Source organism: Propithecus coquereli, unplaced genomic scaffold, assembly GCF_000956105.1.
Source record: "Propithecus coquereli isolate 6110/MARCELLA unplaced genomic scaffold, Pcoq_1.0 Scaffold60, whole genome shotgun sequence".
Lineage (NCBI taxonomy): Eukaryota > Metazoa > Chordata > Mammalia > Primates > Indriidae > Propithecus > Propithecus coquereli.
Genome location: NW_012151952.1, coordinates 1412528 through 1434722, shown reverse-complemented (window position 1 = coordinate 1434722; position 22195 = coordinate 1412528). Strand labels below are relative to the sequence as shown.

The following is a 22195-nucleotide window of genomic DNA, read 5'->3' as shown; positions in this document are numbered from 1 at the left end:
TTTATAGCTTCTGAATCACACAATTTAGGTAAAAGACATCTTTTCAGTTGGAAAACCAGCCATTAATCCTTTATATGATTATGCAGAGAACAGAGGTAACAATGGAAAACCAGATTCCACGAATTCTGGGAAGCACAGCCTTTTGTAAATTTTTAGATATTCCTTCTTCTTGTTTTTCTAATTTAGGGGATGAAGTCCCTGAGTGTTTAAGAGATTTGTCCACACTATCAGGAAATCAGACAAGACTCCCAGTGCCCTAACAGCTAATCTAGCCCTAACGAGGCTCTCTCCTATACAGTATGTCAGAGAGAGCTCTAGGTCTCGTTTCTGGCCTCACTTGCACCAACCTGTCAGAGCCGCCTACATCCAGGAGAGAATACCTTTCTTCTTACTATCAACATATTGGGCATGATGTTACACAAAACTATAGCCAGATGGGTGAATATAGGAATCAGAAGTGTAAAAATCAGGTCTAGAATTAACACCATTGAGTCCACTAAATTAAAGGTTCATAAAACTCATAACCACCTGGAGGGAGCATGTGCACTAACATAGTAGGGCCCACTAATTTTGAAAACCTCGAACTTTGACAGCTGGATGAAACTTGCTCTACATGATACACTGTCTCTTCCTCTTGTGGAAGGTAATCTCTAATCTCACTATGAATTGCTTGATGTGATTAATGTATATCTAGCTGCAGGGAGCCCAGGGTGGAATAATAGCCAAATGTCTCCTATATTCATTCACCCATCTGGTCATATTTTGTGCATGTACGATTGAGCAACTTTACCATGTTGTATAGCTCGAGTGCTAGATCTGGTAGGTAGTGACAGCCAGATAGACTAAGAAGAGAATGAGCATTTACTCTGGTGACAGCAATGACCATGACATACACCCACCTGGAGGATAAGGTACTATGGTCCTCTTCTCCTATCCCAAAGAAATATGTGTGGAAGGGTGGTGGGGAATGAATGAATAGGAGGGTTTAATTTAGATAGATTAGATAATTTTATACTACATAATCTTTTAGTACATTGAACAATTCTATAATAAATGTAAGAGACCTGAAAAAGGCTGCCTTTGGTTGGTTTCCAGTGGAATGAATATGACATAGTTCTAGAATCCCGCAGCACTGATCTCTATTAATCCAGGGCTTCCCTACCCTTGGGAATACCATTCTGCATATATAAAACCTCTTACTTTATATGACCAATTTTGTTTCAGTGCTTCCAAAACGAAACACATTTTTGAAATGTATGGTCTGATGTGCATTTTTCACTTACCTTTTCCGCTGACTGAGCGGTGCCAAAAAAAATTGGAATGAAGGCAAGCCACACTATACATGTCGTGTACATAGTGAATCCAATGGGCTTGGCTTCATTAAAATTCTCTGGTACACCCCGAGTCTTGATGGCATACACAGTACATGTGACCATGAGAAGAATGCTATATCCCAAGGAGCAAATGATTTGGAGATCTGTAATATCACATTTGAGAACTCCTCTGGCCTGCTCAGGGTTCATTGTTTTATGTTCATCATAGTCTATGATGATGTTGGGTGGGTCGACACCAAACCAAATGAAAACACCTAGAAGCTGAACTGATATTAAACTGGAAGTGATTGCCAACTGTGATGTCGGGCTTATGAGTCTGGGAGCTGTCACTGATTTCTTGCCCTGCTCAAATATGCGATAAATCCGATTCGTTTTTGTCAAGAGGGCTGCATAACTGATGCACATACCCAAGCCCAAGAAAACCCGCCGGAAAGAACACACTGCTACGTCAGGTTTGGCTATCATCAGGAAAGTGATGATGTAGCAGAGAAAAATGCCCGTTAAAAGAACGTAGCTGAGTTCCCGCCCGGATGCTCGGACGATGGGTGTGTCATTGTAGCGGATGAAAGTGGCCATGACAAAGATGGTGGCGATGATCCCCAGCATGGCCAGGAAGACGGGGATTACGGCCCAGGGGGAGTGCCACTCCAGTTTGATGATGGGGATATCCTGGCAACCGGTTCGATTTTCATTGGGCCGCTGGTCGTAGGGGCAGTGCTGGCATGTCATCTCGTCAAACTGGTACTGGTAGCCGTCACAAGGCTCACAGGTCCAGCAGCAAGGAGTTCCCTTCTGCGTCTTCTTTCTTTGCCCGGGCTTGCACGGTAGTGTGCACACCGAGGCAGGGATCTCCCTGACTCCTTTTCCCCACTGCATGTCTTCTATCTGCAGCATAAGAAATAAGAAGGTGAAACAGGCAGATTATTCAAGAGACAAGAAGAGAACAACAACAAATGGTAATCACGGCGGCTACATTTGAGGTTTGACAAGGTGAAACAGCTTACCCCCAGCCCATAAGCGCTACAACCGTGATTTGACCCCACTCCACTGACCCCAGAAATCTCACTCTTCACCATTCCAGAATGTGTTCCAAACATGCCCGATCATAAAGACGCCCTGGATAATAATGAAAAATACAAATTCCCTGTTCCACCCCTGACCTCCTGAATATGAATATCCTGAAAAACAACCTTGAGGTCTGTATTTATAACAAATGCCCAGAGGATTCTCATGCGCAGATAAATTGAGAAACTCTGAAGGGTACTCTACTCCCTGCCCCTGGATAATATGTGCAACTATCCCAAATCAAGTAAGAACGGAACACAACAAAAACAACAATAACAATGCGAAAAGCTGCATTCATTTCCCCTGTTAGGTGTATTCATTCAAAAAAAAATGTTTTCAAATTATTGTGGATGATATTGCAATGCTGACCACCTTTCTTAAAATTCTGCAGGCGTTACTGCCATTTTCATTGAGAATTTTTGAAGCAAAGTCAGATTTATCCAGAGGAGGAGCAAGGCTCATTATCGAGGGCTTTAATTATATGAGGCTGTATACTAAGAGTTCAGGAAGCATTTGATAAGAAAATAATGTAGTCTGGAAACCTTCTAAGATTAGCCATCCACCTCCAAGATGAAATTTAGGCTAAACCACTATATCCTAGAGGACAATGAAAATGTATTTGCTTAATTAGAATATTGGTTTTCTGGAGGGGAACTTATAACCAGCAGTGTTCTAAAAAATAATGGTATGAGAAACAATGGAAAACCTTACTACTGGGTTGAAATCTCACTCCAGTAGGCACCTCTCCTCCTGGCCAGCATAGCGTCTGCTCTTCCTTTGTCCTGGTATCAGCTCCTGATATTTTTCCATGTGCTTTCTGTGGGCTTGAACTTACACTGAAGCTCTGGGGTTGCACATATAACCCAGGCCTCAACAGTGAGTATACTGCAGTGGTTCTCAGACTTGACTGTTTATCAGAATCACTTGGAGGACTTATTATAACAGTTTTCTGGAGCCCTCTCCCAGATTTTCTGATTCACTGGATCTCAGATGGGACCTGCACATATGCACTGCTAAGACAATCCCAGGTGATGCTGCCGGGTATTGTCCAGGGACCATCTTTGTCAACCACTGATACATTCCAACCTCCTGGCCACAGAGATTGGGTCAGGGATGGGTTCCTTTTGTCCCAGGTCATGGAGCTTAATTTCATGACTTTTACTGAGATTATCCAGGATAAAAATCACTGGATTTGGAGGTTCCAGGATATAAGGCTGCTAGTGCTCATGGCTAAAAGAAGCAAAGAGAAAGAAGCCAATACAGAGGAAAGCAGGGTGCAGAGAGAATGATTACTGCTGAGTGTATTTGAGCTCCTGCAATTTTCATAGACTATGCCATTCTGTAAGCCAGTAAATTCACCTTTGCTAAAATACTTTAAATTTCATTTTTGGTATTTGTAAACGAGAGTCTTGAGCAATATATGCACTAAATAATTAGTTTCAGTACCCACAATTTACAAAAGATATACTAAGTCAGCAAATTATTTTATAGAATAAATTCCAATGAACAAATATAGCTGATTGTCCCTGTACCTAGTTAATTGAATTTTTAATACAATTAAATCAAAAAATAGATCGAAAGATACTGTAAAGTCTGAGACTTTTTGAGATTTATACCTTTTAAGATATAAGAGGGAAAGAAAACAATAATTTACTGCCTGTTGGAATTTTAGTGCTGTATTAGTACACTGAACGCAATACCTAACAGGGAGTGATGTTTCCATCAGTATTTAAATGTGAACTACATTCAAAATCTGAATCAAATGTAGCTAACTCAGAAAGAAAATGGCTCAGGAGTTAAACTTCATAAAATGTCATAATTTTTTTTTCTTTTATTTCAGCATATTATGGGGGTACAGATGTTTAGGTTATGTGTGTTGCCCTTGGTTCCCCCCCCAAGTCCGTGTTTCAAATATGTCCATCCTTCAGTTAGTGCCATAATCTTAATGGTTAAATTTAAACTTTACCAGAGAACCAAGAATCTTCAGATGATTCTAGTGTGAATTTATTTGCATAAGCACAAAACTCAAGTCAGTACTAATAAATCTAACTAAGTATAAAACATAATTGTTTCTTTCTCGACATTGTCATTTTTGAGGCAGTAAGTCACTAGAAGCCATCCCAAAGTCATAAGATTAAAGGAATAATTTGTAATAAAAGAGAAAAAGATACACATTAACTTTATAAATGTCAAATTTCAAGAAGCTGGAAACTAAAAAATTGCTATTATTAATACCAGTGCTTTCAAATGTCAAATTAAAAGGTCCTATTCGTGGTTAATAGGAAAAATTAACAACAACAACAAAAAGATAAATAAATTTCATCAGCTAAAGTTGAGATTGCCTGATTCCAACACTAGTAGACACTGATGTGCCATATGATTATACTTGATCTATGGGAACAAATGTAGGGCTCACACAAATATAAAAACAAATTATCATTGCACATAATATTTTATAGCCAATTTCACATGTTGCCAAACTCACTATTTCCCTACCCCCACCCCCACCCCTGTAATAAAATAAAATGCCTGGCAATGCAGACGGCTTTTTTTCTCAACTTATCCAAATATATACAAGAGCTGTAACCACAAACATTACATTGACTGATTACTTAATTTGTTTTCAATGTTCATTTAAAGTAGATTTCAACTCAATTTAATTGTATATATTAAATCCACAAAGTTGCCTCTTGCTCCAGATGAACAAAAGTCTAATTTACTTGCTTTGCCAACAAAAACATTATTGAAAATATAATCTGTGTCCCATGAAGGTACCAACTAGCCTTTAAAAGCTCCAGTAAGTGAGAATTTTATTAAAGTGATGCGTATGATTTGTGTCTATCTATAACCATCCACACAGATACGGTGACTTATTTCATAAGAAGAAATGATCAGCTGCGAATGCCCATGAGCATCTATTTAAAGAAAGATAATCATTTAGAGCTATGAAAAAAATCGAATATAATGTCAGTTTACTTTGCCAGAAGGCTAGGAGGAATGCAAATTTCAAGTTTCTTCTGAATGCTGCAATAAAACTGTGTTTCATCGAACTAGAAAGCCAAATGTAAGGTTCAGAAAGATTAGGAAAAAGGCTGAAATGTTTATCATCTTCTTCATTAGAAGATACAAGTTTACATCACCTGATAAGGACACATTTTCCTCCAGGACACCTAAAGTTTATGATTTTTTAATACCTGGTCTGCTCAGTAGTTGGTCCATGGGGAAGAACTGTTGAGATACTAGCTCTTGGCAAGAGAACAGAACTTTACATCTAATACCAACAATTTAATACCATACCTGGCACAGAGATTACATGAATAAGGTGGATCGATGGTTTATGAGAGAGCAAATTATACAGTTCTGGCCAGAGAAAGCAAGAATAAGCCTGTTGTGGAGTCCTAGAAAAGTGTTTCTTATGCTTAAAAAAGAGACACAAAAAAAATGGGATATGCTATCATTAACCAAAAAAAAAAAAAAAAAAAAAAAAAACTCAGAGAGACGGCCTCTCTGGAACAAAAGAGTTTAATTAGGAATAGCACAGGTTGCAACCCAGGGTGTGCATCCTGTGAAAATCACAGGCACACAGAGGAGGAAAATTGGGACAAAGGAAAGAGAAGAAGTCCATGCAAACTATTAATACTTTGAAACAAAGCTTATTATTCTCATGAACTCACTGCAGTAGTTGACATTAGTTCATTGGGGGTAATAGCTATTGGTAGGCAACTGTCCTGGTCCCAGGGTCTTGTCTGAAATACTGCAGGCCAGAGGGAAATCCTATGATAAGTTTTCTTTGCTTTCTTTACAAGGTATAAGCAAGACACTCAGGTATGTCAGGGATGCAAGTGTGACAGCTTCTTCTTTACGGCCCTCCCTGACTCCAATTTGATTAGGGTTTTAACATGTGACTCCATTTTGTATTGTCAACTTCCACACTGTCCTCAGCCTTTGAACTTTGGTGCAAATATGATGCTTAGAGCTGCAGCAGCCATTTTGCAATCAAAAAGAAACAAGCCTAAGAAAACAAAACTCACATGCTGAGGATGGAAAAAAAAAAAGACAACTAAAAAGAATTTGTATCTTTGATGGCATAATTGTGTCACCAAATTAACTAATACTGCTACTGCTCTACCAGGAATTTTGAACATGAAATGATAAACTTTCCATAATGGTTAACCAGTTTTTCATGGGCAGTCTACCAATTGCCAGCAAGCATTCTAACTAACACATTCTTCCTTACTTCTGCATTTGGTACGTGCAGACCTTGCGAGTTTGTTGGACTCATGGATAGTAAGTAATTCTAGAAGGAAAGGGAAGTTTAGAATTACATGTTTTCGAAACACTTGTCTTTGTCTCCTGAGAATGCTCAGAAAAAAATGGGGGACAAAGCACTGGATTCAGAAAATCACCTTTGACTCCCCTGTGTCTGACTCCGACAGAAATAGTGACAGAGCACCTACCAGTTAAAGTTCTCTAGCACATATTTGGGGGAAAAACTTAAAAATTGGGGTCTGGCTCTAGTACAAAGATAGCTACTCCATCGGAAATGTCCAGACCTTATAATCACTGGAATTTTAAAATGAAACCAAATTAGCTGCTGCCTTACTGCCAAACACAAAGATCCAACAGAGATAGAATTTTTACAAACACTGTTTGGTGTATCCGTTTTTATCTAGAGGAGATGTGTTCCTTTCCCCACGCACTTTCCATCTAAAAGAAAATTTTGTTGCTTCAGGGATATTTTTCTTGGTGAAATTCCATTTGTGTATTTCCAAAGCTTACTCTGTAGACCAAGTTGGCTGGTGCTTTTATTGCATAATTCTTTGCAATATTATTTTTGCTTATTAGAACCTTAATAGAATGAGCGAATTTAAAAAGAGCTTTCTTATTAAAATGCCATTTGTTCATTAAAATACATTTGTCCTGTCTCATTTATGGGAGAAAAAAGCATTTTAGGAAAAATGCATAGGAATGCTGAATTTTTAATACCAAGAGTGAGCCAGATTTCAGTTCTGGTGAGGAACGGAGGGGCTAGCAAGAGCTTGACCATGAATCTGCAGCCCCTCGAAGTCTTGTTTCACTCAGCCCCTATTTTTAAACAGTAGACAGCATGAGTAGACCGTGAACAGAATTTAAGGACTCCATATTATAGTAAAAATACTTATTAATTCAGATTCTGCTTATTCAACATTTGTAATTATAGCAATCATCTTTTTTTTTTTTTTTTATGTACTCCAGGAAGAAATTGTTGTATATAGTATTATCAGGATTTTTTTTTTTTTTTTTAACTGCAGTAGACCCTGGGTATTCATAGAAGAATTCAGAACTTCATCTCTCTGCAAAGCCCCTGAGGGTCCAAGATGCCTAAGACTTTCCTAAGGTTTCTGAGCCTTGGCTTTGAATTAAGCCAGTGGTTCCAAATCTGCTTGCACATTTAAATACCTTGGGGATCTTCTAAAAATCCCAAGGCCTGGACCAATTAAATCACAATCTCTGGGGGGTAGGAAATAGGCATTGGTATGTTTTAAATTTCCCAGGTGATTTCAGTATGTGGCAAATTTGGTAATCACTGAGCTAAGCTCCCCAAAGGGCTGGGATGCAGAGGAAAATCTTTATGCTGTTTAGTGAACTTAGGTGACTACAAAAGTACATCTCTGGCCTTCTACTCCTGACCTGGTGGATGCCCCATCTCTCCTTGAAAGTCTGAATGGGCCACCTAAAATGCTTACTTATACTCTATCATGATTTAATGGGAAAATAGAATGGTGTAGTGGAATTATAAATTTGCACAGTCAGGAAGGTCTCTGGACTTAAGTTTCATAATGTCATCGGTCAAACAAATTAAAATGCCTACAAAAGCTGGACACATAAAGTAAACAAATGAAATGGTTGGGTATAAGAAACATTTCTTCCCCATAAAACAACCAAGTCTAAAGAAACAGAGGTTTGTTAAATTATCCATAAAGAACAGATTTCATTACAGTTGTGCCTAAATGATCTGCATTTACTGTTTTGATGCTTGCATTTCTCAAAAGAAAAAGGGACAATGGGATGGATTCTTATTTTAAATTTCAAAGCTCCCAGACTAATTGAACAGTCTGCCCCAAAAGTACATCTAGGTCTCTCTTTCTTTATGAAACCTTTCTACACCTCTAACTAAAAGAGGCCAATTGTACTTGATTCCAGAAATTCTTTTATTTTTCTTTTCAGAAGAATCATGACAGCCTTATGCAGAATCTCTAGGTTTTTTTTTTTTTTTTTTTTTACAACTTGAATGCCTTTTAAAAAATACCATATATTCAGATGGCCAAACAATATGCATCTGCTGACAACAATTAGCGATCTCTTTCTGAAACAATTTTGCCACTAGAGGAGCCGTCTCCTTATAAACAATTTATATGCTAACTACAAATGATGTTGTATTTCTTCCCCCTCTGGGGACACAGTTTCCTAAAAGATGTACCTAACATAGATATTTAGTCTGTTCTAATTATTAAATATATTTGAAAATAGTTTCTTTTAAAGCCAGGATTTAGGAATAATGTATATCATAAACACAATTCACACAGATGCCTCAAAAATTCTTCAAATTAAATTTGTTCAAAACTGGACTGATGATCTGCACCAGAGGCTGGCTAACTACGGCCTGCGGGTCAAAAGCTGCCCACTGCCTGTTTCGGAAATAAAGTTTTATTGAAACATGTCCACACTCATTCATTTCCCTATCATCCATGGCCCCTTGTGGACTACAACAATGGTAGAACTGAGTAGTTGGGAATGCATGGCCAGAAAAGCCTAAAATATTTGCTGTCTGACCCTTTACAGAAAACAAGCAGCTGACTCAGATCCAAAGAAAACAAATCAAATCCCCAGTGCAGGCAGCCTTGTCTAACCATAGCCAAAAGCTGGGTGTCATCTTTGAAATTTCCCTTTCCCTTAGCACCTCATATTTAAATAACCAACACCTTAATGTCAGTTTTATGTCTTTCAATCACTTGAATTATTTTATCAAAAAAATTATTACTATATATTAAGTACTTACTGAGTGCTGGACCCTGTTTTAGTTGCTGGGAATAAATCAGACAAAAATTAGTTCCTCAGAAGAGTTCAATCTCTTTTCTCATCTTTGCCATCAAATCCTTTCAGAAAAGCTCTCTATCCAGTTTCTTTACCTTTCTTCCTCCTGACCTCCTCCTAAGCCCATTATCTGCACAACAGCCAGAATGATCCTTTTAACGTGCAGGTCTAATTATGTCACCCTTTTGCTTACTCTCTTCAGTGAGTCCTCATTTCCCTGAAACCTCCTATGTGAGTCTGCATGATCTGGCAGGGACTCCCATCCACTGGCTTCACTCTCCTGGCTTTCTCTGAGTTCTGTGAAATTTCCTGCCACACGGTGGTTTTTGCCGTAACATGCTGCTCAATGACCCTTCAGCTCACCAGACTTTTTGCTCAGGAAGTTTCCACACGCATTGGGTTGGTTCCCCTTTTTATAGGCTCCCAGAGAACCCTCCTCATAGCACTTAACACAATTTGCAATTATGCAAATGTATGACTTGATCAAATCCATCTCCCAATTAATGGGTAAGCTCCATAAGATCCCAGCCTCCATCCACTTCATCCATTATTGGAAACTCAGTATCTGGGAGGGGACTCAGCAGCGCTATTGACTGAATGGATAAAATTATCTTGTGAAGGAAAGAACAGACTGACCACTCCTTTAGAAGTGACTTTTTTCTCTCAGTGAAAATTTGAGTTTAACTGTAATTAGAAGCACTTAAAGGATCCATAATTACATATGCGTGTCTCATCTGTCTTCTGGTCACTTAATGCACATCTATCTATAGAGTGAATGTTTGCAGTTGAAATGTCCTTGGCATTTTCTTAAGGGAAGAAAAGGAGTTAAATATGGAGCACTCAATTGCTAAGTAGAGGAAAAATGAACACAATTAGCACACCATGGAGCAGAAGAAACACAAGTCACGTGTAATCTTCAGCCAAGGACAGAGCTTGGTTTCAACAGGTCCCTGACTGTCCTCTGAACACTCTTTCTCCTTTGGTAAGCTTAGCTATAGCTCAAAATAGAAAGAGCATGAGCTAGGAAGTTAGACTGTCCTGGGTTCAAAGACTGGCTCCAGAACCTCCAGACAGAATGACCATAGGAAAGTTAGACAACACAGAGCCTCAGTTTTCCTGATCTTAATAGTTAAGAAGATTAAATAATAATAATTAAAAGAAGAGAAAGTAACGAGTAAGGAACCAGCATGGTGCCTGATACATACCAGCTGCCTAAATAATTATTATGTTAGACTATCATATGGCTCCAATGATCAACTTAATTCATGCAAAGAACTTTAAGATGGACATTTCCAGTCCTCCCCTCTCTTTTGAGCTCCAGTTCTCCAGTCAAATATCACCAGGATTTAATGTCAGAGTGGCCTTTCAGACTCTACACATCTAAACACATCTTCCTTTACTTTCTCTAGATCTTTCCGCACACCCTCCAACCTGTCTTCGCGGATCAGAGTAGTTAATAATATGAGTGTTAGAATCAGATGGACATGGGTTTAAATCCTAGCAGGGTAACCTTGGCCAAGGTATTTAAGCTCCCTGAACCTCTTTTTTTTTTCCATCTATGAAATAGAGATAGTAATGATTACCTCCTAGACTTACCGAGAAAATAAATATTTGGAAGCATATTGTCTGACACACAGTAAAATCTTAATGAGGTCTGTCTACTGAAATTATTCTTAGTGGCAATACAGTCATCTTTGACCGCCTTCTATACCTTGATTCCCCCAGAAAGTAACGATCACAACATTTGTTTCGGTTTTCCGCCATAAACCCGTTTCCAATGCCATCAATCCACTAAAGTCATCATTAGTGTGTTCTCTTAACTGCTCTGACTTTGGGCCTCCCCTGTCTCATTTCTTATTTCTTTACTCTGCTTTATTTCTCTCCACAGCAATGACTGTCTGGAATTAAACATCTGGGTGTTTATTTTTGTGTCCATCTCCGTTTACCTGGACGTAGCCCTGGAGGCCAAAGCCCACGTCTGTGTTGTTTCCTGACGTTCATCTGTGCCTAAGAACAGCGGCCCACAGTGACTATTTGTCTGAAATTGCCAGAATGCCTCCTTCGAAGGAAATTGTGAGTTCTGCTGCACCCTTGATTAAAACCTTTGATGAGTCTCTGCTGCCCACCTGAGACAGTGCAGACATTCACTTTAGTGTACAGTCACTGCACACACAGACCCCTGACCCCCCTGCAGACTCATCTGCCTCCACCCCCGTTACTCTGCCAGCCAAGGGCACCACTTGGGCTTCCCTTTAACACCTGAGTCCCTTTTTGCCTATTTAATATCCAGATCCCTATTTGCATTATTTTGTTCACACTTATTCTTTCAGCTGTAATTCTTTTCTCCCAATTCTTTAGCAGCTAGCTTAAATGTCTCAAATCTTCCCTGATGCCTCTCCTTTGTTTGAAATCTCTTAGCATTTTATATGTGTTACTCTCCTTCCCCCTCTACTTATACTTTGAAAACTGGAATCATTATCTTTTTTTTTTTTTTTAAAGCCCCTACAGGGCTGAAAAGGGGACATGGAACGTGGGGCAGATTCTATCCCAAGACAGAACTTTCAAGATTAGGATGAAAAGGAATAAATCCACAGGGGGAAATGTCTTATTTTATGCCCTTGAACATTCCTTATTCTTCCTTTGAGTTCAAGCCTTCTGAATCTGATTTGCTTTAAATATGACAAACTATACAAGCAAGAACAATAGAAGTCCTCACATCACTGATACTAAATCTTCTTTTCTAACCAGCTCAGCCATTCATCTTAGGTTTTCACACCCAAGACAACCTGCAAATTGCTTTTCACCCACTCACCTGGGGTGAGTCATGCTCTCTGCCAGGTAAGAGGAGAAGAACGCTGATCAGTCAGTGTACTAAGACAAAAGAGCTTTTGATTTTTTTTTCTATTTTTCCTCCCTCCTTTCTATTTTTCTAAGCCTCTGAATCTCTGGCTTCCCTTTTTTGATCTAGAAGATAGAAACTATTTTCATACAGATTATTTAGGGTAGTTATCTCACATTTTGTTCTACTGAATATTAGCCTTGCAACACAATCTTCTGAGAAAAAGAAAACACTCTATCTGATATAGACATGTCAGGGAGCTCTGATGCATCTTAGCTTATTAAAGACCTTGAGAGGTTTTGCTATTAAGGAAAGACTAGGCCTCCTTGATTGAATCCAGTGCTTTTTAATTCATTTGAGTACAGAACAAACCATGCTTTCTCTTCTTGTAAAATTTATTACCTCAATATCCTGCAGAATCTATATCCTTCAATAACACACAGTGGAAAATAACACACTGTGGAAAACAGTGATACTGCTTAACTAATGCTTTGGGATTCTAGTACCACCTTTAGGATCTTTTCCCTTCTTGGGCTCTTACACCCCGTGGAATCATGGAAAAAATCAGAGAACAGGAATTGGGTTATCAATTCTCTCAATACTAGCTGGATCATCTTGGGCAAGACACTTAACTTCTGTGAGGTTAATTTTCTGACCAGTAAAATTGACTTATAAGAAAATCAAATATACAATTATACAATTGTATATATGACTGTTTTAAAACAGTGAATAGTCAATTAAAATTGGTATTTTTATTTCTTCTTTTTTATTATAAGAGGAAGAATAAACTATTATTTCATGTGGGTTTTAGCTTTTTCTCATCCACTGGTTCTATACCTTTTTCACACAGCTCCTGATGACTGACACACCGTCTCCCCACCCAGGTTAGCAAGATTGAGCCAAATACTTTCTCCCGATGAACACCTGGCAAGCCAAACTAAACAGTCAACCTTCATCTTATAGGAAAATGGTTTAGTTCCCCCTACGACTGAGCATAAGTATTGTTTTATAGCTTGTGCCTTCCAATGATGAGTTGTACAATCAGTTCTTTAACAGATAATACAAGGAAACAACTCAAATAGTTAAAATTTCAGGCTCAGGTGACAGCTCAGGGGATGTGGCAGTGACATATTTGGATAAGAGGGCTTTTGGTATCCTTCATATCACATCTAAGTAAGCAGTCACCTGCTGCCACTGAATCCTGTCCCATGCCTCATGGGGTGTTGCAGAAGGTTGTTGAGGTGTATATATGGTGATGTTGATATCTATTTCCATGTAAGCATATTAAAAATCCAGTTAGACTATTTAAGAAATGGAATCAATTATCTTACACATTTATAAGTCCACAAAGCTCAGAGAGAAGCAGCCTCTCAATTAAATATGCATATTTGCTTATTTTCACATTGAGAAGTTAGGTCAACTATCAGAGAATGAGGCAAATGAAGTGTTTATTTGATTGACATTATCTTTATAGGACTGCTGGAGGACTAAAGGGATATGAAAAGTACTTTTTTCATTAAAAAAAAATGCATACAGTACTATGGAGACTGTGATTTCCTGGAAGGATCTTCCACGCCAACATTCTGAAGTACACATGAGTGGTCTGTACACCAGTCTTCTAACCTCATCTTGCATTTCTCCTGTCTCGTAATTCAAGGGACATTCACTTGTGTCCATGCAGCTTGTGTTCCATGCGCTACATTAAACAATGAAAATACAGATAGGAGAACATCTATTTCCTTCCCCTTGATAGAATCTTGCTGTCATGATAGAAATTTTCATGTAAATCTCACTAAATTTGCTATAATTCAAGATGTAATTGTGGCCCAGTTGGTCCTTAAGACTCCTTTTCTAGAATGTCGGAGTGGAATCTCTGAGGATGGATATGAGTTCTTCAGTGAAATAAGATGACAAAAAAGGCATTCAGGAAGAGTGACTGGCTTGAGCAAATGCAAAAAAAGCGTAAAAGCATTAGATTCACATATTGGGGAGATGGATGAAGGCCTAAAAGTAGTTTCAGTTGAGCTGAAATGTAGAGTACAAGCAAAGGAGGAAGAAGGTAATATGGAAGACCCAGACACAGGCAGGCAACAGATCACAGAAAAAAATTTTGCTTATCATTCATTCAGCAACTGTTTACCAGCCATGTAGTATGTAACTGTGTGATATCCATTAATTTAGAACTGCTGAACAAGTTGTATACAACTCCTGACCACAAGGATCTTAGAGTAAGTAGCAAAGACAGTCAAGGCAACAATACAACAAATTAATAAAGCATGTATTACAACAAGTGTTAAGCAGGAAATAAATAATGTTCTAACAGAAAGAATAACATAAAGGCAACTCCTTTAGATAGAACATTTGGAGGTACAAGAGGTGATTTCTAAGCTGTGACCTGAAAGGTGAAGAAACAAACATGGGAAGTAACAGGACACGTGCAAAAGCCCTGAGGCGGGACAGTCTCCCTATATTAGAACAGTGCCTCTCAAACTGGAATGTGCAAACAAATCCCCTGTCAATCTTATTAAAATGCAGATTTGGATTCAGTGGGCCTGGGGTGGGTTTGAGATTCTGCATTTTTAATAAGCTCCCAAGTGATGTTGCTGGTGGTCTGGGAGCAAACTTTAATAGCAAGGTGTTAACAGAAAAAAAGTCATAAAGAGAGAGGCCAGAGCTGAGTGGTAAGGGCAACAACACTCTACGTGAGAGAGCAGAGGGAGAAAGAGATCAGCCCAGGACAGTCACATGTGCCGCTGGGAAGCAGATGGCTGGCAGCAGCCTTGCAATTCATTCTCCTACTTTATGCAGGGGAGGGAGGATATGGGAGCATCCTCCAGAAAGAAAGAGGAAAGGTTTCTGGTCAAATTTCCTTATTTGTATGTGGATGCATACGATACTTACAGACCTAACTTAGTATCCTGGGTTGAAGGGTGACCTGAGGGGAAGAAAGGACCTGGGAATGTCAGGGTACTTCCATGCCTCTCCCTACTTAGCCTGTATCTCACAATTATTTGTAACTCTGGAATTAAGGGTAAAGCCTAATAATGGGAGTTATGGATTCAATTTGTCTTCCCAAAAGTCATGTGTTAAAACCCTAACCCCCAATATAACTGTGTATGGAGACAGACAAAAACTAAGGTTAAATGAAGTCGTAAGGGTGGGGCCCTCATCCAACAGGACAGGTGTCTTTGTAAGAAGAGGAAGCGGCTCCGGGAGTGCTCCCATGGAGGAAAGGCCATTAAGGACACTGTAAGAAGGTGGCTGCCTGCAAGTCCAGGAGAGAGCCCTCACCAGAAACCAACACTGAAAGCACCTCGATCTTGGCCATCTCACCTCCAGAACTGAGGGAAAATAAATTTCTGCTGTTTAAGTCATCCAGTCTGTGGCATGCTGTTATGGCATCCCTAGCAGACCAATATGCTAGGTAAGATCACTGCTGCTTGGTGCAAATCAGATTTGACAACCTAACCTTTTGTGTTCACTCACCTGAGCAGCAGAGTTGAGAAATAATCCTGTGGAGTAACTGATGGCTTAAAGCAGTGGTCCCCTGCCCAGGGTATGTATGGAGATACGTTGGGAAACTTTGAAACATATCCATGTCCAGGTACCCTAAGAGGGATTCTGATTTAATTGGTCAGGGATGGGGCCTGGGCATCAGTATGTTTTCAAAATGTCCCATAGGATTCCTGTGTGCATCCAGAGATGAGAAATGGTGGGTTAAACTATGCTTTTAAAGATGCTTCTGGATACCCTGGAGGCAGCAATATTAGATAATGTTTTATAAATAAATGTAGGGCACACGTCTCAGTTTTGGTCCACCTCCAGACCTGATAGGTGATAAATAGGAAGCAAAGTGTCCCTTCCCTTCAATCTCAGTGTGCTCACACTTCTGGAGCATCTGACTTCATGTTGGGTGAGAAGCCAGGCGGCTCTCTAGGGGGCAATATCCCACTGATGCCCTTAGCACTAGGCCTTCTGTAAATTGCTCATTTTAATGAAATAAGTAACTGTTAATATACATGCATTATTGAAATACACTTTCCAATCTTTCTTGCCAACCTGCACATTTCTATAATAAGCCATTTTTCGGAGCTCAATTATTTTCTGATGTTTGATTAAACAAAATCAGCACCAAAATAATTCTATTAGGGTTAATTGACATCTTCTCGCAGGAAAATTAACCACTTTGCTGGTCATGCTTTTAATAACAAGCTTCCCAGATTTCAATGGCCATATTTGAGCACAATTCTTGGGAACTGCTTTGAAGATTGAATACAACCATACAGATTGCTTTTATAAAACAGTTACCATGTCAACAGTTCAAATAATTATTCAGCCTTCTAGATAGTGCTACAATATTCATAAGACTTGGCAGCTAGGATTTAACTATTAAAGCCTTGTAATTAGTTTTTTAATCCAGAGCTTGGAAATGATAATAGTTTAATGCCTATGTCAATAACATTTAGGCAATACAATGCACTGAGATATATGAACCCCTAATTCTCTTATTAAATATATCGGACAAGAATGAAATTAGCTTGGGCCTACGTCAGATAAACATTCTTGGCATAATAATGGACCATTATTTATTATTATTATTATCATTATTATTGTTATTTTGTTCCCTTCCCTTCCACCAGGATAAATTTGCTAAACTTGGGAAATTCTATGGCCTAAAAGCAGTATATCAATGCTACCTGCCTTTCCTTTCTTTCCCTGTTTGAATACTAGGTTAGTATTTTTACTTGGAAAACTTCTTCACAACTAAAACTTGGCCAGAAAATTTTATCTCACCACCACCACCTATCAGAAAACATCTTTTACTTTTCAATAATACAATTACTAATATTAATGAATGCCAACTCTATGCCAGGTATTAAATGTATACTCCCTTGAATGAGAATATTATATATATATAAATATATATATATTATGTACCATTAAAAGCCATGTAAGGTAAAAATTGTTCCCTGAACTCTGTGGATAAGGAAGCCCAGGCTCAAGTATTAAGTATCTGAGCCCATTCTTTATCTGTCTATTTACATGTTGGTACCTTTCATGCCACAAAAACAATGAACTTTAAAAACATATTGAGTTATACATTTCCTAAACTTTCCAGAGATGCATAATCATATTCCGTGAAAAGGTAGCCTCCCTTCCATCCCTGCAAACAAGTTGTATGGAAGCAAACACTGTTGCTAGTTTCTTGTACATGTTTTAATGCATTTGTAAAAACATCTTCACTAACTGCATTGCTTAGGTTAATTTTAATGTCTCCCCCCCGACTCCCAATCTCACCAGGAGAGACAGAAAGGAAAAAAATAAATAAATAAAAGTGCTCCAAGGCGTTCAAAACACCAATGATTAAATATTGATCCTACCTGTTTCTAAAGATCCCTCCCCTCCTTGCTCAACTCTAAGGCCCTCTGGGGTTACGCTCAGAGATAAAAAGAGCTACCTTATTTGAAAATGGCTGGTTTAAGGGAACAAAAAGGAGAGTTACATATACATGCCTACATTCAGAATTATTTTTGATAATACTAGTTATACATTATTTGAAGATTGTTAAAGAGCTTAAGATCTTACTGTTGCCAGTATATCTCCTTTGATTTTCAGTTACTGTTTTCGTGGGCAAACTTAGGTTTCTAAAGACAGCAAAGAGTTCTAGTGGTTCTAGCGTGGCCTTACTTAGCTTTTTTCTTCTCCTCCCTGCTTTCCTTCCATTTCTGTTTGATGAGTCTACCCTTCCCACAGGGTTCCTTAACCCTGGCCCAAGTGGAAGCCATGAAGTAATCCCCAACCACCTCCTCTAAAGGCCCAGGGCATCTTGTTTGAACCTCCACTGCGGAACTGTAACCAGCATCTTCGTAAGGGATCGCTGTAAACTCCCTGGGGTGAGGCAGGACTCCTACAAAATCCTCACGAAACCGACATAAAGTAGGCACAGTGGAAAGCCTGCAGTAGGTTTTGGTTTCATAGAAACCTGTGATGAAACATATATTCTCCTTATCGTGAATTGTGTGTTCTTAGGCCAGTCACTAAATCTTTCAGAACCTTTTTGGATTCTAGCCATGAGGGCAGTATCTCCCTGGGAGATTTGCCAGAAGCATGAACCCAGGTAAATTAAAAGCACTCAAACCTTAGGAGGTGATGCATATATGGTTATTTATTTTCTTTTTCTTCCTTCCTCAATATATGTCTTTCGACTTGACAAATATTGCTGTCCTAATTATAATTTTAAAATAATATTAGTTTCAAAATATATTTACAGTACAAAGCTACCTCGTGAAGTTTCTTCCCAGACCGGCGCGAACTCCGTGAACGGCACGTGCGCACTTGAGAAAATCAGAATCTTGCAGCGCCTCTCTGGACACTTCCTTTTCTCACCCTCCATGTCCAAGCCGTCACCAAGCCCTGTCAGGTTCATCCTCTAAGTGCTCAGCGTAGACACCCACACTTCTCCTTGTCGACCTTTACCCTCCAGAGACTGAGCTCTGGGCATCTGTCACGTAGCCCTGACTCTAGAGGTCTCTTCCTTAGGTCCACGTGCACCTGCTCAAATCCACCCTCTTTACAAAGGGCAGATACAGTGATCTTTACAAAGGGCGGATCTAATCTAGTCATAGCAACCCCATTCTTTTCTGCTTGAAACCCCTTAAATGGGTTTTCATTGATCTTAAGTTAAAACCATAATACTTAGTGTGGCCTGTAAGACCTGTTTTTTTGGTCTCATCCCACATGCCACGATCCCCTGTGCTTTCTTCAAAGGCTCACCCATAATGAGTCCTTCGACCATGTTCTGCTCCTTCGCATAAATGGCTTTCCTCCCTTTGCCCAGGCTGGCTCCTGCTCCGTCCTTCAGCCCTCAGCGCCTGCCTCACCTCTGCAAGGACACCATTCCTAATCTGTCAATTAGTTGAAATTCCCTTAAAATAGAGTCTTATAATATCATTCATCATCAAAGATGCAGTTTCATGCTGTATGTGAGAGCGTTAGACCATCATCTGCCCCCTCTGTGAAGTGGCGAGTTCAATGAGGGCAGGAACAATGGTGTGGTTCACCAACTGAGTCCCCCATTGTTAGCACAATGCCTGGCATAAAAGAGGCAGCCAATAAATATCAGTCAAATAAATACCAAAATGGTAGCTATTTACAATAGCAGGTAGCAATGACTCAAAATAGCAGGCGGCATGGTTTACTTTGTGCCAGGCACATTTTTGAACACTTCACGTGCACTATCACATTAGATCTTTGCACCAAGTATAATACTATGTCTTTTAAGCCCCAGTTTATAGAGGTGAAAATAATTAAAACATATAGGTTGCTATGGTCTAAATGTTTATATGTTCCCAAAATTCATAGGTTGAAACCTAATCACCAATGTGATGAAACATTAAGAGGTAGAACCTTGGGGGTGATAAATCATGAGGGCAAAGCCTTCATGAATGGGATTAGTGCTCCTATAAAAGAGGCCCCAGAGAGGTGTCTTGTCCTTTCCTCCTGGGAGCACACAGTGAGAAGGCACCAGGTGTGAGCCAGGAAGTGGGCCTTCCCAGACACAGAATCTGCCGGCACCTTAGTCTTGGACTTGAAAAACTGTGAAAAATAAATTTCTGTTGTTTATAAGCCTCCCAGTTGATGGTATTTTGTTATAGCAGCCTAAAGAGAATAAGACAGAGGTTAATCTGTGTCATTGTCTAAAATGCTGGGTCCCCTTTAAACATTTCAGTTAGAAATAAAGTACCCTATGATTAGCAATGCCTTTGGCCCTTCCTGTAGCCATTTTTACACAGGTAGATAGGGTGGCCTCTGACCGTGTAGTGAGCCAGCTGCACAGATGGCAGGAATTTGAGCTGGGGCTACTACACATGAAAGGGAAAAGTTAGCGGAGTAGTGGCGTGAGGTGCTTCTTGGTGTTCCACTCTTAGGAGTAATGACTTTGCTTCTCAGCTGTAAGCATCTGCCTTGAATATAAGTGTCAGTGAGTGAAAATATTTGCCAACTCACAATGTCTACTGCCAAACACAAGACCTAGAACTCTGGTCGGCATAATGTTTTAATTTTCCATGAAAAGGTATGTAGATTGGTAGGACTAAAAGGAACCTTGGAGAAAAGCTAGTTGAATACATCATCTGACAAGGGAGAAGAGCAACAGCAGCTGTTTGAAAAATTTGAGTTTAATTTAAAACCACACATCTACCCCATCAGGGTCCTTGTCAGGCATAGGGAGGTAGGGGAAGAGATTCCCCAGTGCCTGTTGACAAAGGACCAGGTGAAATTTCACATTGAGATGGGCGTCGGGAAATAACGACAAGGAGTTAAACAACAGTGTTTTCTGCCACACGGGTTTTAAAATTCGAATTCCTTCAGATCTCACCTTATCATGACTAATGCCAACCACCGTAATAATTTAACAGTAATGATGTACTTGGAATGAACTGATCAGGCCCTGAGCTAAACGTTGTTTATGGATTGCACCAGTTATTTCATCTGATTTCTCACAACTGCTGTATTGTTCTCATCCACATTTTACAACTGAGGGGGAATGAGGGGCATGGAGAGACTGCGCGACTGAACCCCAAGCCCCCATCTGGCCAGTAGCAGAGCCAGGAGGGGACCCTGGCAGCCTGACTCTGCTTTCTGTGCTCCTAACCTAAATCAATTCCTGGGAGATGCATTTCCTGACCACCCTAAGTCAGTTTCCCCTATTCTCTGCTACTCTCCTGTGGGGCAGACAGCAACTAAGGACCTTTCAGGCATGTAGCTGGGCCGCATTTGTAAGCCCCCCTGGATTTATGCTGGGGGCAGCAGTGATATGGGCCACTGCAGGCCCACACAGGGCCTTCCCTGCCGATGCTCTGCCTTTCCCCTATCCATCTGCTGAATAAAGAGAAGGTAGGAGGCCCCAGAAATGGCAGCACCAACTAATGGAAAGAGATTCGGTCCTCTAAAGACTGAATGGAGCCCAGGTCCTCCCATCCCCACATGGACCAACCCCAGTCCCCAATGTCTGTCCATACTGGACTGTTATGTGAGTACGAGCCAGAAATAAACTTTTATTAGGCTAAGCAGCTGAGATTTGGGGGTGGATGACTTACCCTAGCTAATTCCAAAGTGTTGGTTTTCTCCATAGCACTGATCATATCACATTTGTCCTTCACTTGTACGGTACTCATTCGATGCTGTCTTCTTTGCTCGATCATAAGCTCCCTGAAGCCAGGGACTAGCAAGAGCTCAGCCTGCTGCACACATTTGGCAATTTTTGTTACATGACTATTGGAAACCTGGGAGCCAATGCAATGAAATGATTGGGGACATCTGGTCACAAAGTGCTGCCTCCCTAGTGAGCTGTGCTGCTTTGAACAGGGTTTAGTTCAAGAACCATAAGTGCCAGTTTCTACAAGCATATAGGTAAATGAAAGCTTAAGGTCCAAGGATTGTGTATATTCTTCCCTAAGAGAGGTATCTGTGTGGAACTGGGAGGCAGCACCAAATTACATCCCTGGATCATGGCTTCATCTCAGCTTTGCACAGAGGGTGGCGGCCTAGAAAGCTGCACAGACGCATGAGATCCCTGCCCCTGCCCTGTGGGGTCAGCCTACTTTAGCTGAGTTCTTGAAAACAAATTGGAATTTAATCTACCTTGATAGTGGGGTCTACAGTCCCTTCCTGCTATCCTAGCTTCCCATAACATTCAATGAATGAAAAGAGCCTCCTGCCTGAGAACCTACCATGCTAATATCATTCACGTTTATATTCTTATTGAACCCCCAGTTGATCTTCTGACACAGAGAATAAAATAATAAGAAAAACTGGTAATTGTAGCTCCCACTTACTATGTAACTATTAATATTACACAGTAGGCACAGGCATTGTTGTATGT

The 22195-nt window shown here is 39.9% G+C and overlaps 1 protein-coding gene across 1 annotated transcript in view; it reads right to left on the bottom strand.

Moving 5' to 3' along the window:
• The window catches only part of GRM7 (glutamate receptor, metabotropic 7), a 1039395-nt gene that overhangs the window by 144612 nt on the left and 872588 nt on the right, over positions 1–22195 (bottom strand). Inside the window, exon 8 of the mRNA XM_012659244.1 lies at positions 1284–2219. Coding sequence (XP_012514698.1) covers positions 1284–2219 — 936 coding nt within the window. The remainder of the gene's footprint in view (positions 1–1283; positions 2220–22195) is intronic.